Source organism: Diabrotica undecimpunctata, chromosome 1, assembly GCF_040954645.1.
Source record: "Diabrotica undecimpunctata isolate CICGRU chromosome 1, icDiaUnde3, whole genome shotgun sequence".
Taxonomy (NCBI): Eukaryota; Metazoa; Arthropoda; class Insecta; order Coleoptera; family Chrysomelidae; genus Diabrotica; species Diabrotica undecimpunctata.
In genome coordinates, this window is record NC_092803.1 from 7,506,541 (window position 1) to 7,532,720 (window position 26,180).

At 34.0% G+C, this 26,180-nt stretch overlaps 2 protein-coding genes across 2 annotated transcripts; both read right to left on the bottom strand.

Annotated features, from left to right (window-relative positions):
* Nucleotides 1-474: 474 nt before the first annotated feature.
* On the bottom strand, nucleotides 475-11,723 carry LOC140444472 (hydroxyacyl-coenzyme A dehydrogenase, mitochondrial-like). The gene is made up of 4 exons (XM_072536232.1): nucleotides 11,421-11,723; nucleotides 9,853-10,429; nucleotides 9,179-9,441; nucleotides 475-619 (listed from the first exon to the last, which is right to left on the bottom strand). Exons 1-3 carry the CDS (start codon nucleotides 11,532-11,534, stop codon nucleotides 9,203-9,205), a joined length of 930 nt encoding a protein of 309 aa, XP_072392333.1. The 5' UTR covers nucleotides 11,535-11,723; the 3' UTR covers nucleotides 475-619; nucleotides 9,179-9,202.
* Nucleotides 11,724-11,914: 191 nt separating this feature from the next.
* On the bottom strand, nucleotides 11,915-21,851 carry LOC140444477 (probable 3-hydroxyacyl-CoA dehydrogenase B0272.3). The gene is made up of 3 exons (XM_072536237.1): nucleotides 21,642-21,851; nucleotides 15,074-15,650; nucleotides 11,915-12,199 (listed from the first exon to the last, which is right to left on the bottom strand). Exons 1-3 carry the CDS (start codon nucleotides 21,753-21,755, stop codon nucleotides 11,961-11,963), a joined length of 930 nt encoding a protein of 309 aa, XP_072392338.1. The 5' UTR covers nucleotides 21,756-21,851; the 3' UTR covers nucleotides 11,915-11,960.
* Between the last annotated feature and the right edge of the window lie 4,329 nt (nucleotides 21,852-26,180).

Below are 26,180 nucleotides of genomic sequence, written 5' to 3' on the forward strand. Positions count from 1 at the left end.
TCACTTCATGTTTCGATTTCTGTTTTTGGGTTTTTAAATACCTTTAAAAAAACAGTTTCAGAACATTTTGTTTTATTTAAATTTTAAAACAGGAAGCGCTTAGTTAAAGGTCCCATACTTTGAATTCATAATGAAGCTGATCATTTCATTTGGCGATGTTAGGTTTTTATTCCTGAACCCTCTGTAATTTTTGCCACCCATAGATTGCTTCTAAAAGCAGCTTAAAGAGGGCTGTTAATAATTAGTATCCTTGTTCTTGTCTGGGGCCTAGTGTATAATCTATATTGCTAGTTAGTTCTAGTTCTTCCACTGCAATACATGTTGATTATATTCAATTTGGTCTTTTTTAAAGCAGACAAAAAGTTAATGTAGAGCAAAAAACCCAAAACACAAACATCAGTGACTTAGGTTAAATTTTTCAATTAGTTCTTGTTCAATCCGCTATACTACAGGGTTTAGGAAGGAAATAACGAATTAATACAAATACTATTTATTTTGAATAGATACTCATATAATTTAAAATTATGTTTATGCACAAATATATTATAAAAAGATATATAATAAACAAATTATGATGTATAACGTTTTTTCTGCAGACTAAAACATGCACAGTGTAAAACTGAAAGAAAAAAAAAATTAATAACTAAAAGAAAAAATGTAAAAATCTAAATATAGTAAATAATTATCTTTAACTTTGCTCATAGGTTTCTGTGTAAGATATATGTGTGGAGCCTTGTAACTGGATCCCTACATTCGAGGGTTGGAAATCTTTTGATTCCAAGCCTTACTTCAAAGGACTTGTGAATGGATGTATCTCCATAGGTTTGGTTCTTCAGTGACCGTTGAAGGATAAGGATTGTTAAGGTGAGCAAATATTGCTCCAGAGAAATAAAAGCACTTTAAGTTTATCGACTTATAATTAACTATTTTTAGATTAAAGAGGTTCAAAACGACGTAGCTGACTATACAGTATCAAATAATTCTTTCTTTATCACACGTAAAATAGAAAACCGTATTTATGAGAAAAAATGCCCGATTTCGGCGTAGAGAAATATTTTATATATGAATTGAGAGTGTTGCCTCAAGGGCGTGTGAGTGAGAACTAACTAATAAAATAAAATTTGGTGCGTAAAAGTGTAGATTACCCCTCTTGTATTTAGGTGTGAAAACTATTTAAGAGGCTGTGGCGCCGTTAAGTCGGCTAGCAAACTTGATATTAGTGAATATTTTACTTATTCTACACTAAGAAAAGTGTAAAGAACTATATTTTTATTTTGTGTTTTAAAATGATATGTTCATTTCTGGAACATAGACTGCCCGCGTTGAAGTATTTACTTCAAAACGAAAGAAAGAGTGATTTGAGAAAGTAAGCAAACTTAACTTAAATGTAATTTAAGAAATAACTATTCCTAAACTAGAGTAATACATATAAATGTGACAAAATTTAAAATTTTAATTTTCTACTTTGTCCACAGGAAGAGGACAGAGTTTTGTAATGGGTCTGTTAAAATATCCATCTCTAGTCTTTATTTTAACACTCCGGACCTTATCGTCCTTACCAGTAAACAATTCAACAATTCTTGCCAATGGCCAGTGTAGGGGTGGAACTTTATCTTCCTTTAATAGAACTAAGTCGTTAACTTCAAGATTCTTCTGTGGTGTTAACCACTTGGGGCGATTCTGAAGTTGATTAAGGTAATCAATTTTCCAGCGTTTGGCAAATGATTGCTGAATCTTCATGTAGTTTTGCCAAATTGTTAATTTATTGTCAGGTATTTCCGTCACTATCTCTTCGGGAAATGACGTAATTGGTTTTCCTATTAGGAAATGTCCTGGAGACAATGTGTTAAAGTCATTTGGATCATTTGACATAGCACAAAGAGGGCGTGAGTTTAGTACTGCTTCTATTTGTGCGAGAACTGTGCTAAAGGCTTCAAAAGTTAAAGTGGTATTGCCTAAAAGCCTTAAAATGTGATATTTGGCACTTTTTATGGCTGCCTCCCAAATTCCACCATGATGCGGAGAATGGGCTACAATAAATTTCCATTGGATTTCAGAAGAGGAGAGAAAATTGAATATGGACTCAGAGGTTTCCTTTTGTTTAAGAAATAGTGCAACTTCCCTCAACTGATTTCTAGCTCCTAGAAAATTAGTGGCGTTATCTGAGTAGATAATTTGTGGACAGCCTCTCCTACTGATGAATCTTTTTAAAGCAAGTAAGAAACTTTCGGTAGAGAGACCTGTGACTAATTCGATGTGCACTGCACGAGTAACCATACATACGAACAACGCTATGTAGGATTTTATTTTTGGAGCCTTTCTTAAATTGGAGCTTTTTATAAGAAATGGACCACCAAAGTCTAGACCAACATTGGTAAATGGAGGGGAGAAACATGAACGTTCCCGTGGTAAATCAGCCATTAACTGTGTGGCTGTCTTTGCTTTAAATTTAAAACAATCGTGACATTTATTAATTATTCTTTTAGTTTCTTTGAGACCATTTAGACACCAATATCTTAAACGAAAATTGGAAAGAGTATTTTGAGGGCCTGCATGACATAATCTTATATGTTCTCTATGCAGCATTAATTTTACTATGTGATTATGAGAGGGTAGAAGTAATGGGTACTTCTGTTCATATGGGACGTCTGAGTACCTTAGACGACCACCTACACGAATCATTTGCTGATTATCTATGAATGGGTTGAGTTTTAAAATTGTTTTATTTGAAATTATCTCCTTATTTTTAAGACAAGAAAATTCTCGAAAAAAGTGTGCCTTTTGCAAAAGTTTTATTATTAAATTTTCAGCATTTTTTAATTCTGAAACAGAGAAGGGTCCAACATATTTTTCATTTGGAAACTTGAAATTGTGAATATACCTGAGAATAAGTGTGATACTGCGTTGTAGTTTTGAGAAGTTTGAAAATTTGAGAGATAAATTTTCAATGAAACTTATTGGACTTTCTTGTGCTAGATGAACTATTTTCTTTTCCTCGGGTATTTTACTTACATTTGGTTTTGAATCATAAGAAGTTAAATCTAAGTCATAATTAAGTAGAAATGAGGGACCTTGAAACCAAAATTTTGAGTTTAGAAGTTCAGGAGCAGACATGCCTCTTGACGCAATATCTGCGGGGTTTTGTTTTGACTTTATATATCGCCACTTAAATTGTGGGTTTCCTTGTATTTCAGAAACTCTATTTGCAACAAACTGTGACCATCTCGAGCTATGTGAGCCTAACCAAGCAAGTACGATTTCTGAGTCCGTCCAGCAGTTTATTGAGTCTATTTGAGTTAATTTATTATTTAGAATTTCAACTATTCTTTTAGTGAGTTTGCTGCATAAAACAGCACCCATAAGTTCTAACTTAGGTAAAGTTAATGTTTTTATTGGAGCTACCCTACTTTTAGAGGTGATGAGTGTGGAAGAGACATTTCTTGAGCTATAAGTAACTCTAATATATATGCAGCTGGCGTATGCCTTTTCACTAGCGTCGGAAAATGCGTGTATTTGTATACTACATATATAATTTTCAATAAAAAAAGGTCTGTGAATTTTTAAATGTTTTAGTGCTGAAATATGTTTGAGAAAATTTAACCATTCATTTAAGAGTGTAGAGTCTAAACTTTCATTCCACTGAATTTTTGAAAGCCAAATTTTTTGCATTATTATTTTTGCAGTTACTATTACAGGATTAATTAATCCCTTGGGGTCGAAAAAACTTGCGATTATCGAGAGCACTTGTCTCTTAGTGTAGGAATCTTTTATTTCGATTTCTGGTACTGAAATAGAGAAACTATCTAATTTAGAGTCCCAACAAAGACCTAATATTTTATTAGAATGATTTTCTGGAGATATGACATACGTGGAGTCAGTTGAAAATTGTGAAATATTTTCTAAAAATTGTGGTGAATTTGAACACCATTTGTGAAGAGATATGCCTGCCTTTTGTAGCAGTGCAGTGATTTGCTCATGCGCAAGTGTGAGTGTTTCAATACTATTTGTACCATATAATATGTCATCAATATAGCAAAAATTAATGAGCATATCATGAGCGAGAGGATATTCTTCCTTATGCATGTTTGCGAGTTCAATTAAACATCGTGTGCTAAGGAAGGTAGCTGGTTTCATTCCATAGGTAACCGTTTCCAATTGTATACATTTTAACGGCTCCGAGGGAGAGTTGCGCCACAAAATATTTAATAAGAAAGTTTGGTTGGGGTTTATTCTGATTTGTCTAAACATCTTTTTTATATCAGATGTGAACACATACTTAAAGAGTCTAAAATTGACTAAAGTGTCAAATAGTTCTGGTTGTGTGGTATAACCCTTTAACATAATATCATTAAGGCTAAAACCAGAAGTGGTTTTCATGGATGCGTCAAAAACTACGCGCAAACGAGTTGTGAGAGAAGTGTCTTTTTCTACACTGTGGTGAGGCAAGAAATATTTGTTTTCTGAGTGTACATTCTGCAGAGACAACGGAACATATTTTGCATGTCCTAATTCAACATACTCATCTATAAAAGATTTATATTGTTTGTAAAGAGAATCATTTTTTGAGAATTTGTTCTCCAAATTTAGAAATCGCCTTCGCGCCATTTGGAAAGAGTCGCCCAATTTATTATTTTCATTAGGCGTGCATAGGGGTAAATCTACTTGGAACTGTCCATTCGGTAGGATTTGTGTTGTGGCTTTAAATATTTTCTCAGCCTTTTCATCATCAGGACTTAAACGCTTTATTTCGGGAACTTCTTCAATGTCCCAAAACCTTTGGAGAAGATTATTTATATTTTCTTCTTCAGTGTGAGATTGAACAAATAAAGAAATATGATTCGAGTGTGAATAGTTACAGTTTGAGTGAGAGTGCATCTTTTTCTTAGATGAGACTTGTGGAGATAAGTTACCGAACATGACATATCCTAAATGAGTGTTTTGAAGCACTGGAAGACCTGCTCCAATATGAATTAAACCATCCTTTAATAGATCACAGTAAATTTCTGCACCTAATAAGAGATCGATTATCCCTGGGGAGGAGTAAGAGGGATCACTGAGCTTTATGCCAGCTGGTATTTTTATTTTGCTACGATCTAGAGGTACCTGAGGTATTTTACACGTAATATTATTCAAAACTGCACATGATACTTCAAATTTCATATCATTGTTTTTATATGGGAAAAATTCAATGTTTACCATTTCATTTGAGATGGAACAATTTTGAGAGATTGTGGAAATTTGTAATCTTTTATTAGTGGTAGAGTAATTTAGTTTATTTACTAAATCTTTTGTTGCAAAGCTCGATTGAGATCCATTATCGAGAAGACATCTTGCGTGTACAGGTTGTCCACTTTTAGAGTAAATTGTTACCAGCGCTGTGGCTAGCAAAACTTCGTTTTTTGGATTGAAAGTGGAGAGAGAAGAGATGCAAGATGAATTTTGACTTTGCGTGTCTGAGAGTAGACAATTTTCATTTGTCTGAGTGCTTAAGTGAGTAGAAGTGTTTGGTGATTCATTATATGAATGTGGAGAATTAATTCTTTGAGTAACTTGGGCATTATTACTCCTTTGAGGAGCATGAAAATGACTTTGAGAGATATGTGGTGCACTATGGCGAGTTTGTGAATCACCCTGTATACTTGCGGAGGATTGAGAGGTTTGTGGTGCATTAAAGCGTGATTGTTGCCTATTGGCGTGACTTTGATTACCATCATGTGAATTTGAAGCACTTTGATTGCTTCGAGTGGGAGAGAATAAATTATTTTCATGAGTGTGAGAAAAATTATTTTCTTCATGCAGAAGTGTATTGTGCTTTTTATTGCAAATTTTACATGTGTATTTAGAGATGCATTTATCAGTAAAATGTTTAGTGCCAAAACAGTTTCTGCAAAGCTGTGCTTGCTTTACAAAATTAAACCGTTCTCGAGAATTTGTGTCTTTAAATAAGTTACACTGATATATTTTATGACCAGTTTGTTTACAAAATATGCAATTTTCATAGCTAGATTTATTATTATTTATAGTGGAAATATGAGCAGTTTTTTGAGTGACTTTATTATTAAACTTTGACTGAGTTTCAGTGTAATTAAGTTTCTCTAAAACATCACATCTTTTTTCTAGAAATTCAAAAAATTGTTTGAGTGTTGGAACATTCTTAGAACCTACTTCATATTCAAAAGCCTTGTGAGAAGCAAAATCTATTTTTTCTAAAAATATTTCTATTAAAAGGAGGTCCCAATGTTCAATTGGAACTTCGAGATTACTAAGAGCTTGAAGCGTTTGCTTCGTGTGTACAAGAAAATCTCTTAGTACCTGAGGAGTGCATTTAACTAGAGATTGAGACTTTAACAGCTTTTTTATAAGAGTACTAATCACTCGTGATTTGTCATCATATCTTTCTTTTAGGGTTTTTATAGCGATAGCAAAATTTGCATCTACTACTTCGATGCTGCTAATTAAGTTTAAAGGTTCTCCTTTGAGGAAGGATTTTAAATATATAAACTTTTGTACATTATTTAAACTTGAATTGTTTGTGATCAGAGTTTCAAATAGTTGAAAGAATTCATTGAATTCTGAGAAATTGCCGGTAAAGGTTTTCATGCTAATTTCAGGCAGCCTCGCACTGGAAACAGCATTATTATTTGAGCTAGGTACTTTATTTTCTGTTAAATTTAATTCTATTATTTTTCTTTGTAAACCTTTGAGTGTGTTGAAGTATTTTTCTTCAACATTTGCTCGATCAGCTGATTGTTGGTCGCTGTCATCAGTCTGTTCGATTTCTAATTGAATTTGTTCATATTGTGTAAAAAAATTAAAAAGTTTTTCTTTCCTATTTTCAAAATCAAGTATTTCGTTTTCTGTGTCTTTATTGGCTATAAACCATTCTGAGATACGTGTAATTGATGCTTTAAGTGATTTGCGCTTTTTCTTTAAAGCTTCCATTTTTTATTTAAAGTGAATTTATTTGCAAATATATGCTGAGCGAGAAATAAGAGTGAATGATTTTGTTTAGTGTAAATGTCTTTTTTAACTAAGACGCGATTTTAATTTTAATAGAGTATTTTTACTAGAGTGATAAACAAATATTATTCGTGAGAGCGGGCTGTGAGACAATCTGTATAATAAACAATTGTCAGCTATCTTTAGCGATATTGAGAAGAAAGATCTGTTGTCAAATCAAAGCCATTAGTTAATATAAATATTAATAAACAAATAAAAGTCGAGACAAATGTCTACCAATATAAATCATGTGCATGCAGTGATTATAGAAAATATAGAAAGAGTTTTAACCTCACCAAATGTTTTTCAAGTATCCAATTTAATTACCACTGTCGCTTACCAGCACATAACGCACTTTTCACAAAACACACGTGTCTAATCTTGAACGAAGGTCAACTTGTGCAATCTTTCTTCTAGGGACGAGAAACCATTATTCTTTCTTCCTGCTGCTCTCCGGCGTGTGTAATCCTTTTCTTTCTTCAGTCCTGTTTCATCAAATAATCTGTGCTCGATAGGACCACGAAATGAGGGGAGCCTTGTAACTGGATCCCTACATTCGAGGGTTGGAAATCTTTTGATTCCAAGCCTTACTTCAAAGGACTTGTGAATGGATGTATCTCCATAGGTTTGGTTCTTCAGTGACCGTTGAAGGATAAGGATTGTTAAGGTGAGCAAATATTGCTCCAGAGAAATAAAAGCACTTTAAGTTTATCGACTTATAATTAACTATTTTTAGATTAAAGAGGTTCAAAACGACGTAGCTGACTATACAGTATCAAATAATTCTTTCTTTATCACACGTAAAATAGAAAACCGTATTTATGAGAAAAAATGCCCGATTTCGGCGTAGAGAAATATTTTATATATGAATTGAGAGTGTTGCCTCAAGGGCGTGTGAGTGAGAACTAACTAATAAAATAAAATTTGGTGCGTAAAAGTGTAGATTACCCCTCTTGTATTTAGGTGTGAAAACTATTTAAGAGGCTGTGGCGCCGTTAAGTCGGCTAGCAAACTTGATATTAGTGAATATTTTACTTATTCTACACTAAGAAAAGTGTAAAGAACTATATTTTTATTTTGTGTTTTAAAATGATATGTTCATTTCTGGAACAATATATACAATTCTTCCACACTTCCTGTGTGCTATTTTTCAAATAAGCTACCAAATCTAATCATCGTTGGTACTTTTCAATGAAAAACATTAACAATAATAAAAAAAAAATGAAACACGAAGTGTAATTAAAACATCTAGAAACTGATAAACAATGACTTTGGTATCTGCACCACTTGCATTCACAAAGAATGTCCATTCACACTATTAACAAATTGATCTAAACCGAAGTTAAATTTTTCTTTAGAGTATATTCAATGCAAATTCCATTAGATTACTTAATGTAGGAAGATTTGGGAGGCCTTAGCATTCTGAGGATATTTTCATTGTCATCCATAAAAATAAATTCTGGGCGGCATTCGAACAACAGGTCTAACAATAGTATCAAGATAAATTGTATCATTCATTGTCATAATGGGAAGAAAAGTGGTTTTATTAAATCACGACCCAGAACACTACGGATTAAGGACTCTTTCGACAGTTCAGTAAAGTTAATCCTGTGGACTTGGGTTTACTCCAACTCTAAATGTGGTAAAATTAGCTTAGGAGATAACTAAAGCTCAAACTAAAGGAACCGTTGATGTAAATCCAATGATGTGGAGAAAGCCCACTGAAGAAAGATGAAACCACCTGATCGAGACAGTGATGGTATTTGAATATGAAAGCACTTCAATTATTTGAAAAAAAAAAAGTACAGCAACAAAAATACCCTCAGTGATCTTGCAAAAACATTGTATTCTATAAACGCAACACAGCATAAAGAAATCATTATGCAAGTAATATTACAAATAGGGCTATGAATTGATCGACCCACTCACTGTGTACTGACTGTGCTTGAATGTTTTGTCTTGTGTGACTGTATACCATTCCAAACAAAAAATGGCTAAGAGAAAGCATTTTTGTCACAAAAGATGAGATAATTGAGGTGAAATTTCATACTATTTTAGGTACCAATATTGATATTAAATAGAATAAACAGGTACCTTATCAAATGTATGTATCAAGAGATTGTGTTAAAACATTACAGTACAAACCAGTCTCACATAATCTATAATTATATTACATTACCTTATATTAACTATCAGTCTCCTTCTATTTTGAGTAGTTATAAAAGCCTTGACCGGTCTTACGCCCCAACTTTCCTTCTGCTACGAACTTCCTCAATATTGCTGGTGGTTCAAACAGAGGATTTTCCGGGAATTTCTTGTGCCATCCGTCGATAATGAAGAGTGTGGTATCTAAACCAGTATAGTCAGCCAATTCCAATGGTCCCATTGGGTATCCAGCACCTAGTTTCATAGCTGTATCAATATCTTGAGCTGAGGCATCTCCTGTAACAAAAGTGTTATATAAAATATTGTATTTCAGGATTTTTGGGACACTTTTTAGGAGAGACAGAACAAAATAATTGTAATATTTAAGCAGTTTATGCCATTGGACAAATAGAGTTGATTATCTGATAGATAAGTTATATTGACAAATAATAGTGATAAGTACTTACTATGTACATAAAAAGTTAATCAAAATATATTGGAACTACAACAGACTTGAGAAGTCACTTTAAAATTCCAATATATAAATAAAAAGTAGAGTTAAGCTGAAAATCCTATCCAGAGAAACAAAACAAATTTAAAAATGAAAATAAAATACTAGAATCCAGAACTCTAGATAGCTGATAAGAAAATGATTTTGGTTGTGTTTCATACATATTTTATTTTATTATACTTTATAAGCAGACTTACCTCTCTCAAACAGTTTGATAGATTCAGCTAAATAAGGCACCAAAAGCCTGTTTACTACAAATCCAGGGGTATCTTTGCATGTAATACAAACTTTACCCACTGATTTACCCCACTCCATCATAGCTTTATAGGTCTCTTCGCTAGTTTCTGGGATCCTAATTACTTCCAACAGCTTCATCACTGCCACTGGATTAAAGAAATGCAGTCCCCCAAATTTATCCTTCCTCTTTGTGACCGAAGCTATTTCTGATATAGATAATGAGCTTGTGTTAGAGGCAAATATTGTATTTGCAGGAGCAGCTTCATCTAAACTCTTGAAGAGTTTGTGTTTGATTCCTATGTTTTCAACTATAGCTTCCACCACAAGGTCAGCCTTGTCTAGAGCTTTTAAGGGATCTGGACAATATTTAATTCTTCCCGTAGTTTCTTCTACAAACTTTTTGGCAGCAGCTGCATCTTCTTTATGTAGCTTTTTGGCAACACGGCCTACACTTGTTTGAATGGATGTTTCAGATTTTTTTAAGATGTCTGCATTTAAATCCACCAAAATAACAGATTGACCTGCTTGAGCTGCCACCTGAAATGAAAAATATTACATAACTGTGCTCTTATTACTCAATATATTTATTTATTTATAGTTTTAGTACCAAACAGAAATCTATAGAATGTTATAATTTTCCAAAACATTTATCATGATATCAAAATGTCTCCACACAAAAACTGCACTTTGTAAAAACATAAATTCATTTGAGACAAATAATGATAAATGAAGAGACTAAAAATACTTACTAAGATTCCAATAAACAAGCAAAGAATCTCATAAATGAGCAACAAAGGTCAAAACCATAAAAAACTTGCATTCGGATCTAAGAGAAGAATACATTTTGTAAGTAACACTTTTATTGAGAATCATAGACTGCCTTGTGAGTTATGAACATACACCTCATCCATGATTTTAAAGAAATCGTAACATTCATTACTGTGAAAAAGCAATGTTTTAACTTTGCAGCTATGTGTGTTTGTGTAATATTATTTCCATAAAATATTAAGCAACCAGACATACAAAGCTTATTTCGATCAATATACAATCTACACTAGAGTCCTTAGCCCTTGAATTCACAATGGATAAAAGTTGACCATATATTATAATCATTGTTCTCTCTTTTCGTTGGTACTCCTACTTCGCCTTGTTTCTCCTTTGACATAGGAAGGTAATTTTTAATTTATAATATATAATTTGATTGACCAAAGCTGTTTATCAGTAAAAAAAATAGTTCTTAACTTTCTAAAATAACTTCTTTATTAATGCTTTGACTTTCCAATCGGAGGTCAAAATACAATAATTGTAGTATCTACCCACAATTAATTGTTTTTTGTAATAATAAAAAAAATCTGAACAAAAACTAAAAATTTACATAACCCCAAATATAAAATATTTTAATTGAACTCTTTGTACCTATGTGTATTTAATTTTATAGAATAATAATCTTTGGGTTGACCTTTAAACGAAGGTTCAACAAGTGGTTTTCATAAAACAAACTAATTATAAAATATTGTTTTTATGTTACCTGGGCAATTCCAGATCCCATTAATCCACCTCCGATAACGGTAACATTTTTTATAGCGTTTAAGGTTGAACTGCTAGAAAAACACCTTTTAGCGATATTGGAAATAGTAGCCATCGTATAGGAAGTAGTAAGAAGTACACAAACAACAACTTACAACCCGGCAAACTCAACACAAAAACCGTAAATTGATTATTATCCACTTCACGTAGGATGGGTTGTATAACTTTGTATATTGGAGTTTGGACTTTGCACAGACTACAGACAATATACAAGACAAACAGCTGACGGCAGAGGCGTGTACTTTAGTAAACTAACGGGATCAGAAGTCGATTATCTTGAAAATTTAATCCATAATATATTATTTATCTATGATTTAATCTTATCTTGTTCATTTATACCAACAATTTGATCGCGGTACGCGATCCGTAGTTCAAGTCATTTATATTATTTAATTTTAGATAATGATTAATGAATCCTAAAGAAAAGGCGAGACGTAAAATTAACAAAATATATTAAAAATCAATATAAAAACAAGATATCTTATTTTGTGTACTTATAGAATCCTTCTCCAGTTTTCCTTCCTAGTTTACCTTCTTTTACAAATTTCTTTTGGAGCTCTACTGGGTTAAAAAGTTGATTGTCGGGGAATTTTTTATGCCAACCTTCAAGAATGAACACACCAGTGTCTAAACCAGTATAATCAGCTAGTTCCAAAGGTCCCATTGGATATCCAGCTCCTAGTTTCATTGCTGTGTCGATATCTTGAGCAGAAGCGTCCCCTAGAAATTTGTTTTAAAATATTATGCATTAATACAGAAAAATAAAATCGAGAAAGCACAATTTCATAGAAACTATTGTAATGGAATTTAAACTAAGCGTAACAGATTCGTTCACCTGCACAGGAAATCAAAGGAGATTTCAGGCAACAATTAAAAAAGTCTACCAACCAAAAGTTTAAAATATGGACAACTACATGTGTAATTGCTATAAAAGGTCAATCGGTAATTAATGTAAAGAGTGAAGAAACTCGTGTATTTAGGTAGTATTATATATTAATTAGAACTGAGATCCAACAGTAGAAATTAACAGTTGAATAAGCCGTGGACTCTGTCCAAGTGTGTCCACATTAACTGACACCATGCTTAAACATGTCGATATATAGACCACTAATAAAGAAAAGCTGAGTCGACAGACTTAGGTTCGGTTAAATCGGGAGGTTCGTAGACAGCTGAACCAAATAACACAATTGGTCAATAAGTGTAATAAAAAGACGCAAGCTGAAATACTTCGGTCATATTATGAGGTAGTCTGTAAAACCATGACTTAAAAAACTGAAGACAATGGTACGGAAAATCGACTACTTACATCAATATTTAGAGCTGTCAATAAAGCCATATCGTAGCCGAGATGATTATCGAATGATCGATAATGGTAATGGTACTCGAAGAAGGAAAAATGTGACATTTTTAGATTTGTGTTGTGATATTGGATGACTGAAGAAACTCTCAATCTTGTAAAAGAAGGACGAAAACTTACAAACGGCACATAAAATTCAAAACAAAAAGATATAGAGATATGTACCATAAATACAACTATAATAAAACACTTCTGCAGAAGGGACAAAAAGAATTATATTAAAAATATATGTGTTCAACTACAGGAACATGCTAACCGCCAAGAATCTAGAGAACTTTTCTCAAAAGTCAAGTATCTAGCGAGAGAATTCAAATCGCAGACATAGATCATCAAAGATAATAGTGGAAACACCATAACAAATCCAGATGGTATTGCAGAAACGTGGACACAATATTGCGAAATACTATTATCTAACAACGACACAGACAATAATACAGAGAAAAGAAGTTATGAAAAAGAACCTCAAATATTAAAATCAGAAATTGAGGCGGTAATTAAAAAACTAAGAAATTCAGAAAAGCAAAAAAAGATGGAATAACAGCTGAAACACTCAAAGAAATGGGAAAATTAGGGACGGCAATAATGCTCAGAATTTGCAATGAGATCTGGAATAGCGGAAAGTGGCCAAATGACTGAGGAAAACTCACGTTTATATTCCCATATATAAAAAAGGTTCACCAACAGATTGCACTAATTACCGTATAGTAGCATTGATATGACATGCGAGCAAAGTACTTCTAACCATCATCAATGAAAGACTAAAATCAATTCTCTTACCACAAATTTCCCAAGAACAATGCGGATTCGTCCCAGGTAGAGGAACAAGAGAACATATTCTTAATATTCGTCAAATTATCGAAAAATCTCGAGAGTTTAACACAGAACCATATTTATGCTTTGTTGACTATTCCAAGGTCTTCGATACCGTAAAATGGGATAAAATGTGGCATATACTTAGAGAAATGGGTACGCCAGAACATCTAATCTATTTATTACAAAAACTATATGTAAATAATAGTGCTAATGTAAGAGTTAATAATGTGGTTTCGAAAAACTTCAAATTAAAATCTGGAGTTCGACAAGGATGCATAATATCAGTAAGGATAAAATAAATTTTAAAAAGGTCAATTAATATAAAATTAGGTATGCGAAAAAAAAAAGAAGCATGCAAGTTTCTGTACGGTATAGATAACAAAACTTCCCTCTGGAAGCAAGCGTTATGACCTTGTCATCGGTGAGGAGGCTTAAGAGAGCTCCGAGCACTCTGCGGGATGGGACTCTCGACCAAGAAACGGCTCGACCCTACTTTTAAGCAGTAAGTTACCATGGCTAAAGCATGAAAGATACTGGGGGTAACAGTATCATGAACAGTATCATTCGCCCTGTTTCCTTGGAGAACAGGGCGAAAACCCATTGTATACAGCCTTACTCATGTATGCGGCTCTCTGAAGGAGTGGACCACCCTTTCCCTAGCTACTCGTGGGAATTAAATTTACACAAAACGACAAAAAAAACCAATAGAAAGAGCCGACTGAGACTCTTCACCAAAACAGAGGAAGGGAAAACCAGTAACCAATGACTCAGCCTCCTCAGCTATACCACTTAGGGAGATAGAATCCATTGATTCTGATGGTAAACAAGAAGCAGGGGAAAACTAAGCCCCTGGACAATTGTATGAGGGGTTAGCAATATCGAACCCAAGATAAAAGAGCTTTCGAGGACTCAGAGGAGGAAGTTGATCAAGGAGAGGCAGAAGGCACTAATTGTTAAAACCTAAATGACCTGATGACGCCCCTGTCGGCTTTTGCAATTTGATCCCGGCGACAGCTTGTCGCGAAGGTACCTGATAACGGGTCCCGACTACGGATTATTAAAGACATCTGATGAAGAGAGATCAGAAGAAAGATATGCCCAAGAAACAGAAGGAGAGTAGTAGCATTGGGGTTAAACGACCCAGGAAGTCTGAGTCTCTGGTAGTCCGAACTTTAGTAAATAATTATTCAAAATAAATATAAGGTTGAATGCTCGAATAAACGAAAAGGCTCGAATAAACGAAAAGGCCTTTTATCTGATCAAAGTTCAATAATTATTCAGGCAACTATTAAGCTGAAAGGTTCTAAAATTGGGTCTAACTAAATGATGATTATGCAGTCAATGATAAAAGACAACACAGAACTAAACTAATAGTATAAGCAATCACCACAATAAACTAAGAGAAGAATTATGTATAAACTTACCTCTTTCCAACATACGAACAGCTTCAGCAATATAAGGAACCAGCAATCTATTGACCACAAATCCGGGAGTATCTTTACAGGTGATGCAGACTTTGCCGATGGACTTGCCCCAAGCCATCATGGCATTGTAGGTTTCGTCACTGGTTTCAGGAATTCTTATGACTTCCAAAAGTTTCATCATAGGTACGGGGTTGAAAAAATGAAGTCCTCCGAACTTGTCTAACCGTTTTGTCACGGAAGCGATTTCTGCGATAGATAAAGAACTAGTATTGGAGGCGAATAGAGTTTTTTCTGGTGCAGCTTCGTCTAAGCTCTTAAATAGTTTGTGTTTAATATCAATATTTTCTACGATGGCTTCTACGACCAGATCTGCGTTCTGTACTCCCTTTTGCGGTTCCGTTAAGTACTGGATGCGAGATAGTACATCATCTACTAACTTTTTTCCTGCAGCTGGGTCGTCTTTGTGTAGTTTTTTAGCGACGCGACCAAGACTGTTTTGAATGTTGCTTTCTGATTTTTTCAAGACATCTGAGCTGACGTCCACTAAGGTTACATTTTGACCAGATTGAGCTGCAACCTAGAAAAAATATTTTAAATATTCATAAAGTAAATGAACATATATTTTTATCTATACACCGCTTGAAATTTATCAATTACACAGTTTTTATGGAACAACTGGTAATATAAACCAGTGATGAAGAGTTTCCAAACTATTGGAAATGTTTTTGTCTCAAATGTTGCAGTAATTTTAATACACTCATAACGCATGCTTGCTTATTCTAAAACTTAGTGGTCTTGAAGTTTCCCTCAAATAAAAATTGTTGCATTAACAAGGTAGGTATTTTATAAAAGCAGTTCTTTGATCTATCCTGAGTGTTGCTGGGTTTGGTTTTGGAAACAATGATGCATTAATAGTCATGAAAGAAGCAGAGAACAAAAATGTGAAACTTAAGGAAGCAGCCCTGATCTTACTAAATAAAAAAATGCGTAGCAAATACATCAATAGAATGTAGCTAGATCTGGTTACTAATACCTAAGATTAATAATATTACAAGAATCAATATTAAACTTAACAGGCTTTCGGATTTAACCACGTCCATTATCACTGTGCCGAGATTTCGACATCCTCTATGATGTCTTCTTCTTCGCTAGAGTTCTTAGAAACTCAAAGCTTCCCACTTTGAACATTAGCCAATCCGAGAAAAAAGATTTGACTGAAGATCTTTAGTCAAATCCAAATCTAGTTATTCTTCCCGCCGATACCGTAAATTCCACCGATATCCTAAACACTTCTTTTTATATTATTAGACTCTCAAATCTTATCAATACTCCAGATTACAGACCAATTCCTAATAATCCAACAATCTATCTAGAGAAAACACCAAAAGCCATCTTCAATAAAACCTCTCTTCCTGTTGACATAAAACAATCTCTAATTTCTCGGGAAAAGTTTTCCAGAATCTATGACCTATCCAAAATTCACAAACTTGATCTTCTTTCTCCTGCGTTTCATTGTCAGTGCATACAACTGCGTTACAAAACCATTGGCCAAGAACTTGGCCAACATTCTACAACCTTACGCCGAAAATAATTCATCCTTCGTCAAAAATTCTATTCATTTTGTCGAACTTTTTGAACAATACCCTATTTTACCGTCAGACATTCTAATAAGTTTCGATATCGTTTCACTCTTTAAAAACATTCCTATAGACGAAACTCTAAATATTCTGAAAACTAAATGCAGTATCCAGTAAAACCACTTATCTCTCATTAAACATTGTATCTCCAACACTTATTTTATCTTTCAAAATCAATTCTACAGACAAATAAATGGTGCCCCAATGGACTCCCCACTATCTCCAGTAATTGGCAATATCTTTATGAAATTTACTAATGTTTGTATTTTGAGAACGATTTCCGAAGTGGAAATTGAAACGTCAATAAACGTATTTTAACCTTTAATTGTGGCTTATTCCCATTTAAATAGTAATTAATCTTTATGAAAGATCTGAATGGTATACATCCTAGCATCCAGTTCACGATGAAGGTAGAAACTGATTTATCTCTACTGTTTCTTGACGTTATCATAAAGAAAAACCAATCCGAAGGTTTTTATCACTTTTTTATCAAAAACCCACCCATACCAATCGGTACTTGTATGCCAACTCTCATCATCCACCTTCACAAATTAATTCAGTCATTAATACCATTGTCTCCAGAACAATACGCCTTTGCTAAGATGCAAGTAGACCCGCTGAGCTGTCTCTAGTTTAAAACTAGCTCTCATCTAAAACGGTTACCGGAAAATCACATCAATAGGAGCATCTACAGAACAGACATCAATCTCCCACTCAATATTAACCCAACGACTAAGACCCTCATCAAACGAAAGCTTTTCTTCCTTACATCAAAGGTGTTATTGAAAAAATCGACAACATTCTTAAATCAAGAGGAATAAAGAAAATATTTACACCCCAACAAAAACTTTCATCTCTTTTCCGATCAATCAAAAACAAAATTCCAAATAAAAAACACCGGATTTATGAAATTCCTTATGCAGACTTCACCCGATCTTATATAGGTCAAACAAATTGTAGAATTCAAAATAGGATTTATCAACATTCCATTGATGTTCGTAGTTCCGATTCAAGTTTAGCTCTAGGTCAACACCATCTTTATAAGGTCACAAAATTGATTTTAAAAACTCCATGAATTATTATCTGACAAGCCATAGAAATTGAAAAAAGGCCAAATTGTCTCAATTAAAGAATCTCAATAAGATGAAAGCTATTGTATATCCATTGAACAAAAATGACCAAAATAAAATATAACCTTGCGACAGAAACATTCATCGAAAAAAATTGTTTAATTCTATAAATGGATTCGTAATTTTGACTATCAATAAACAAATAAAATATGTTTTTTTATATAATAAATACTTTGAACTTTAAAAGTTTAACAGAAAAATAAACATGTTTTTTACGTTAATTGAGATGGTTAGTGCCAAGATATAAATCCAATTACTTTTACAGATAACGTAATATAAGTACATGAACAGTAAACAAGATATTTCGACTATCTTATCAACCAACTTAATCTTTGGTACATGTAAAACGTAAGCAATGAGCAATGTTAATATAAGGTCAGAAGAAACTGATAAATTATGGTTGTCCATCACTTGTTCTCACAATAGTCTACGCATATCAGCAAAGCTTATAAAAAGTAATACACCTAGGTAAAAAGAATAAGGTGTTTAAAACATGCCAATTGCAAATAAATTCTATAAGAAAAAATCAACCAGAAAATAGACCTGGGTAGCACAAAATGAAACCACTAAGAACGAAATTAACTTCATTCTTACCAGCAAGATTGCTACAATAAAAAATGTCAGTGTAATAAATAAATTTAAAGCAGGCAGCGACCATAGACTAATCAGAGCAAAAATTGTTCTAGATCTAAAACTGGAAAGCATAAAATTAATCACAAAACTAAAAGTAACCGGTATAAATATTAACAATCTAATAGAAAACTCAGATCACTACCAAAGGACAATTGATGAAAGATTCTTCTTCCTTTGCCCTATCCGTTTCGGACGTTGGCTATTAACAAGGCTATTTTGACTTTGTTTACGGCACCTCTGAACAGTTCGGTCGATGTTAGTCCGAACCATTGTCGCAGGTTATGCATCCATGAGTGTCGTGTTCTTCCCAGTCCCCTCCTACTGTCGATTCTTCCTTGGACTATTAACTGTAGCAGCCGGTACTTAGTATGCCTCATGACATGTCCGAAGTACTCAAGCTTCCGTTTCTTTACGGTGAAGATTATTTCTTTGCTTGATGAAAGATTACATGAAGAAATCGACAGCTCTGAATTAATGAAAATTATCCCTGATAGTGCCAAAGAAATCGGAGGCCCGCAACAACAAAATGAACATAGTAAACTGTCTGATATTGCTGAACTTGTCAAAATATTGTTAAAACAAAAAAGGAAAATGAAAATAAGTAGCAACATGCAGAGAATACAATATACGGAATTTTGTAATACAATAAAGAAATGTATTAAGGAAGACATAGAAAATCCAATGAAAGACTGATAGAAAATGCAATCGAAAATAGAAAAAACTATAAGAAAACAAGAAAAGCATTAATCATTGGGCAGAAGCAAATCATTGCTCTAACAAACGAAAACACCAGAATTACAGAGAGAAATGAAATAATACAACTGGCGACTAAATTTTACAGCGAACTATACAAAGCCCCTCAAGCACTTGCCGAAGCAATCAGTAACCAAAAAGATATACCAGAAGTCCTTACGGAAAAAGTAGAATCAACAACTACAAAAATGAAAAGCAGTAAAGCAGCTGGAATAGATAGCATAACAGTGGAACTGCTTAATTACGCTGGCAAAAAAAAACCTGGAAAATTTTAGCAAGAACGACACCACAGGAATACAGCAAACATAATGCTCAATCATAAGAGAGCTAGCAAGGAGGATATCAAAAATTATAGACCCATAAGTCTACTACCAATCATATACAAGATATTCACAAATATCATCAACAACATCTTAGCAAATGCATTAGATGCTGCACAGCCAAGAGAGCAACCTGACTTTAGAAGTGGATTTAATACCATGGATTATATCCATACGATTCGAGAACTAATGAGTAGAGCTATAAAATATGAAATACCGCTAGCATTAACCTTCATAGATTTTGAGAAGGCTTTCGCTTCTATTCCTAATAGAAGCTTTAACCAACCAAGGTATTGAGAAACCGTACATAGAAACTTTAGCAAACATATACAGACAAGCAAAAGCTCAGGAAAAAAATTTATGAAAAAACTCCAGAATTTCTTACTACCAGAGGCGTCCGACAAGAAGACGCAATATCACTAAAGCTCTTCACTGCAACCCTAGAACATATATTTAGCAAAATGAACTGGCAGAACAAAGGAATATCCATTAATGGAGAATACCTTAGCAATCTAAGATTTGAAGACGACATCGTTCTGATTTCTAAAAACAAAAACCATGTACAACCAGCTAGTTTTTATCCAAGATGTAATAATAAACAATACCTACTGCACTTAAGACAGTAGACGAGTATACTTGGGACAATTTATACATATATTTGGCTCCTTACTCCCAGAAATTAACAGAAGAATGAAACTGGCTTGGGCATCTTCTGGTAGAAATGCAGTTATATTCAAATCGAAGATACCACTTCACCTGAATAAAAAAGCATTCGATCAGTGTATACTACCAATCATGACATATGACTGCGAAACTTGGACACTAAAGAAAGAGATTATATCGAAACTCAAGGTCAATCAAAGGTCAAAAAAGCGATGCATGCTAGGTATACAAAGAGATCAAAAAAAATAGAATGGATCAGACAGAAAACCAAGCTTGCTGATGTACTCCACAAAATTAAATTTTTAAAATGGGAGTGGGCAGACATTTAGCAAGAAGAACTCACAATAGGTGGTGGTGGAGAGGATAAATTTACTATCAAACTTTCCACATTTCAGAGAGGCATAGTTGAACACCTAATTACTTCAAAATATTTATTAAGGACCACTGAAGCAATAAAACACTTAAGACGTATTTTTCCTTCGATCTATTTATAGTGAACTTAATGGCTGATTCTTACATTGATAATTATCGCAATTCTGATAATACTAAAAAGAGTTATACAAATATCATTAGCTTTACAGTGCTAGGAGGTAGTAACAAAGATATTGAGAGGTATTGAGAGAAATAAAACTGTTTACGGTTTAACACAAAACACCGGTTTTACAAGCGCATCTATCACTCACGCAGCACGCACTTTTCGTTTTCGAGATGTCCACCACACCCCGTTTTTACTTGCCGAAAGGCAAATTCGCGGTGTGGAGAGAGATTATGGGGTGGAGGGTCGCAAACACATTAACAGGAGAGCTGGCGAGGTGAGCGCACAAGTTGATAAAATAACTAAATACGATTACAATATTATAAATAGGTTGTTTTTATAACAGGTGGTCCACTAGAATTACACTGTGGTATCCAAGAGGCTTCCAGAGACCAAGAAAATGTCCAAAATTAAAATGGAACTATAACATAAGGAAACAAACTGGTACAACATGGCAAAAAGCGAATATATAATATATTAATATATTGATTCATATCTCTGAGCTACGTAGGAACGTAGGACGCTTCCGTTTGCCTTATTATTTATTTTTTATCATATTTCCATTGACTGTCGAATGATCGTCTACCATTTGTTCGAATCTGTGCGAATAGTGTTGGTATCGGATATCGAAAAGCAATGACAAATTAATAGAAAATTACACTACTTTCGGAATCAACCTTAAACAATAGGTTCCACAGATCGGGATATAGATAATATTTAACAATTCGGATTCAATTAATAGACATTCAACAATAGAGTATGTCATCAGAAGAAGAAGTAATGAGGAACAAAAAAACATTAGTATTATCACAGTAAACAAAATAAAAATTTAAAGATTTAAATTTAAACATATTTTTGACTAAGGTTTTATTAGATTTTTTAGACGAAATAAAATACCTGTGCAATTCCAGATCCCATCAAGCCGCCACCAATGACGGTCACATTTTGGATGACGTTCCTCGCTGTAGTTGTAGAAAATCCTCTTGACAAAACATTACCTACTGCTGCCATTGTATTATTTTTTCGAAACGAGAAACGATACGTTCACGTTCAGCAACAAAAATGTGACTGATTATAAACACAAAAATGTTGAACTTTATCAACACGCTTCGATAAATTAATAGCGACGTGCGGAACAGGTTATCTGTTTTTTGTTGACTTATATTATTATTTAAATGTATTCCTGGAGTGGCTATGAAACCGTAAACGCGACAAATATTGTATTTTGTTTTTATTTATTTGTGAAAGTGTCTATGTAAACGTATGGTGATTATATAATCTAGGTATGCTTTCGTTAATGCACATTGATTCTCTGAAAATGTTATAGACTCAACCACCACCCACTCTCATTTTCACCACGGTTGCTATCATAGGTCATTACAATTTTAAGTTCTTTCCAGACATATCTTGCCTAACGTTTTCCTACTAGGTCTTCATTTGCATTTCCACAGTGATTCTCCGTATTAAGTGACAAACATTTCGGCGTTGAATGCCGCTTAACATGCTCCTCTTAACTTTCTCCTTTTGGCTTCAGAATTTGCTATTCAGTTTCATTTGGATTTTAATTATTTACTTTTACAGTGAAAATCCAACTACTATTGTTACTCTCTTTTCTAAATAATAGATCTTAATAGATCACCATTGCATATAACATAAAAAATAACACCTCTGGGTTGATTTTTTTACTTTTTAACATCGTACCTCGCATCGTACGATAAAAGTACGCAAGACTGCATACCTTGGACACATACTAAGAAATAGTAAATATAGTCTTCTGCAGGTCATCATGCAGGGTAGAGTCGATGGCAAAAAGGGAATAGGTAGAAAGAGGAAGTCATGGCTGCGAAATATTCGAGACTGGACAAACATGACTGTAGACGAATTATTCCACGTTGCAAAAGACAGAGAAGCTTTTAAAAATGTGGTCGCCAACCTCCGTTAATGGGGACGGCATAGGAAGAAGAAGAAGAACATCGTACCTACCGCCATCCAATCAGATGACGAGCTGCATGTGGAATACAAACAACTGGGGAAGACTATTGGAATAATGCAAAACCTATAGTATGATAAGGTTTTAATCAACATAAAATTGTACTAGCGGACCAACTCGACATCGAGTTTTTTAAATGAAATTTTTTATTTTTATTTTATTTATGCGCGTTTCGGGTCACTTCCGGTGTCGGATCGCAACCGGAAGTACATATTTAGATTCGTCTCGACGAGACCTTTCGATCCATATATACATTGTGGGGCCTAAAACTTAAAGTAAATTTTAACTTCCGGTCATCTCAAAACCGGAAGTGAATTTTTGTACCAAAAGTATATCTTGACAATCTCATACGTAATACTAATAATATTCCGAAAAAATATTTTAATGTTCCAATATGGTTTTTGAGTAAAGTGGTGGACAAGAAAAGTGCTTAGCGTTTTAGTATATAAGATATATTACAACCTTAGTCAAGAAAAGGGAGGGGACGCGTAAACGTATCGAATTGACTGAAGCCTGCACCAGATTTGACTGGCACCAGAAAGGTTGCCAGGTTTTTATGATTATTTTTTGAACATGATTTTATTATTACATATTTTTTAGTAAATCGATATAGTGTTTCAGTAAATCAGTAAATTGAAGTCGAAATCAGTAGATCTACTGAAAAATCAGTAGAGCTGGCAACCCTACGGGAGGTAGTAATTGGCAACGTAGAGGCACAAAACAAGGCGGTCACATCGAAACTGGCAAAAGAAAGTTTATTAAATGGGTGTTACCTGTCCTCTCACTTTCCTTGTCTAAGATTACAACAAACAAAAGCAATAGAAAATAGAACAACATGGCAGTGACACTGACTTATGTCAAACAAAAATGAGGTTGGCCACAATTTTCAAAGGCTACAGCCAATGCAATACAAAGGAAGTTAATATCAAATCATTCTCCCACACTATATTCTTCTAAATATCGTGGTAAATCAAGAATTCTTTCAAATCTTCCAGGCACCACTGAACGAGACGATGAGCTTCGCTCAGAACTCTGAAGGTGGATTCTTTAAGAAGCAATGAATCCGGCAGAGAAGGAGATATGGGCGTATCTGTCCGAGGCTGCATGTTTTGCGTAGTGGAATAATTGGATGCGGGATCATTAAGGCTCGAATGCAACTGATGTGGGTCCCCTACGAACACTAATCCTTGACCTGGAAAATCTAGTATTTCTCCTTTACCTTATTCAATTGAAGCCAGATGACGGTTAGACACTATGGTCTCGCATCCGTCTTTTAGTTTAAAAAAAGAGTATTTAGGGTTTGCCTCTATTATCTCAACTTCCTCTACGATAGGCTGGTATTTGTTCTTCCGATCAAACCTTTTCATCAAGTCATGCCCTGATTCTGCTAGTCATGACGGTATTGTATTCCCATTTGGAGATCACGTGTGTGCACAAACATCCGTGCGGCGTACACAACAATGAACCGGTGGAATGCAGCACAACTGGTAGGTATTGTTCCCAAGTCTCAATAGGTGCTTCATGAGATTCACAGGACAGTTGAATAACTTTCCAGGCAGTATAATTTAACTTCTCCGCTTGACCATTTCCTTGAGGATTATAAGCAGTAGTTCTACTTGTTGCTATTCATCTGGAGTTGAGAAACTCATTGACTTCGGTTGATAGAAATTGAGTCCCTCTATTCGAATGGATGTAGCAGGCATTCCAAGCACCATGAATAAATTATTTAAATTCTAGATTACTGTTTTGGCACTAATGTTACTACATAGGAAAGCAAATGGGAATCTGGAATATTCATCTATTACCGTAAGAATATAACGATTACTGGTACTCGAAGGCACTGGTCCTTTAAAGTCGATACTAAGGTGTTCGAAGAGAGATGTAGATACAACCTTTTATCAGCTTTGGAAAAAGCCGCTCATTCTTAAAGTATAATACCTCGGCTTGATTTTAGCACATTCTTAACAGTCATGAGTCATAGTCTTGACTGCATGACTTCATGACTTGTGCGTATACTCTGGTATATTGATTTTGTATTATTTTATCAATGATGATATAATTTATGATTAATTAAACGTTTGACGAATATCAGATTGTTTCATTTGTATAAACTAATTGATAATCAGTGCTACGTTAATTTTTTATACGATTTCTTTGATAAAGGCGTTATCGTTCGTCATTAGCATAACGCAATACCTTTTAAATAATATACGTATCAATTTACGACCAAATATAAGGAATGTAATACTCAATTTATGTCGAAAATCAGCATTAATTAAATACAGTTAATCTTCTTTTGGAAAATCTCATAATATCATCGTCAGCAATGTATATTTATAAATTTCTCCTTTGTCTCTATCCTTCCACTTTCTTTAATCATCTGATAACGTGGGTATAATTTTCCATGTCTCCTTTTTGCTGGCTCATACTTCCAAAACGGCTTATATCTGTTGTTTTCTGTAACTAATGATATCGAATTGATTAAATAATAAGATTGGAGACGTTCGTGGTAGAATAAAAATATACAGAATGATTTAAAATATCGGACTGCTGATTAAGGAATATTCAACATTTTTTAATATACTATTTAAGAGTGAATCTGTTGCTTGCCAAATTTCCTTCATTCACATGTGGTTTTTTTTCCTTAAAAATGAAGCTATCACGGCTAACTTGAATTAGTTTGGTGGGTTCACAATTTTACACTAGTAAAATTACCAATTTGTTTACAACATACTACGTTGACTAACCACGATTTAATGCATAAAAAATACTTTTTAGATTAGTCATAGAAAAAATATTTATAGATATAGTTTCAAAAAGCACCCACGTAACAGTCTTTTAATAATTCTGGAAACTTCCTCATAGCCTAATGACGTTATTCTCTAGTTGGATACTAAAACGACATTTAAGAAGAAAAAGAACAGAAGTCGATATATTTTAATACACAAACCAGCCATCTAGTTCCCAGACGTCTAACGAAATAAAATATTCCGGAACATAGCAAAGAGTGTGAAAAGTTAAATATTTCATCATCTGCTTTTCAAATTTATCAACGTGTAAACTTGGTTCGCAGTGTACAAAACGGAGGAAAAATAAGAAAAAGAAAACTGCGAGCTCCGACTGTCTTGATTTCTTTTTGCTTATACGTCAGTGTCGGAATAAGAAGTTGGAAAAATCACTGTCACAAGCGAGTCTTAAAGGGTAAAAACTGCCTTAAATATTTCACCAGTTACTTTTAGATAAATTGTCTTATGAAAAATACAAGGAACAGCTTTTATGGGCCGATGGCGAAGAAGAACTTGCTGTTGTTTTCTGTACGAAATAACGGATTGTCTTTTTGAAGTTCTGGCCGTATGTAGAACTTTGTTCGCCGACACTCTGGCGATGTAAAAAGTTTTGAGTCATTGCTGCAAACCGCATACGGATATACTACGGAACTTGGTTTG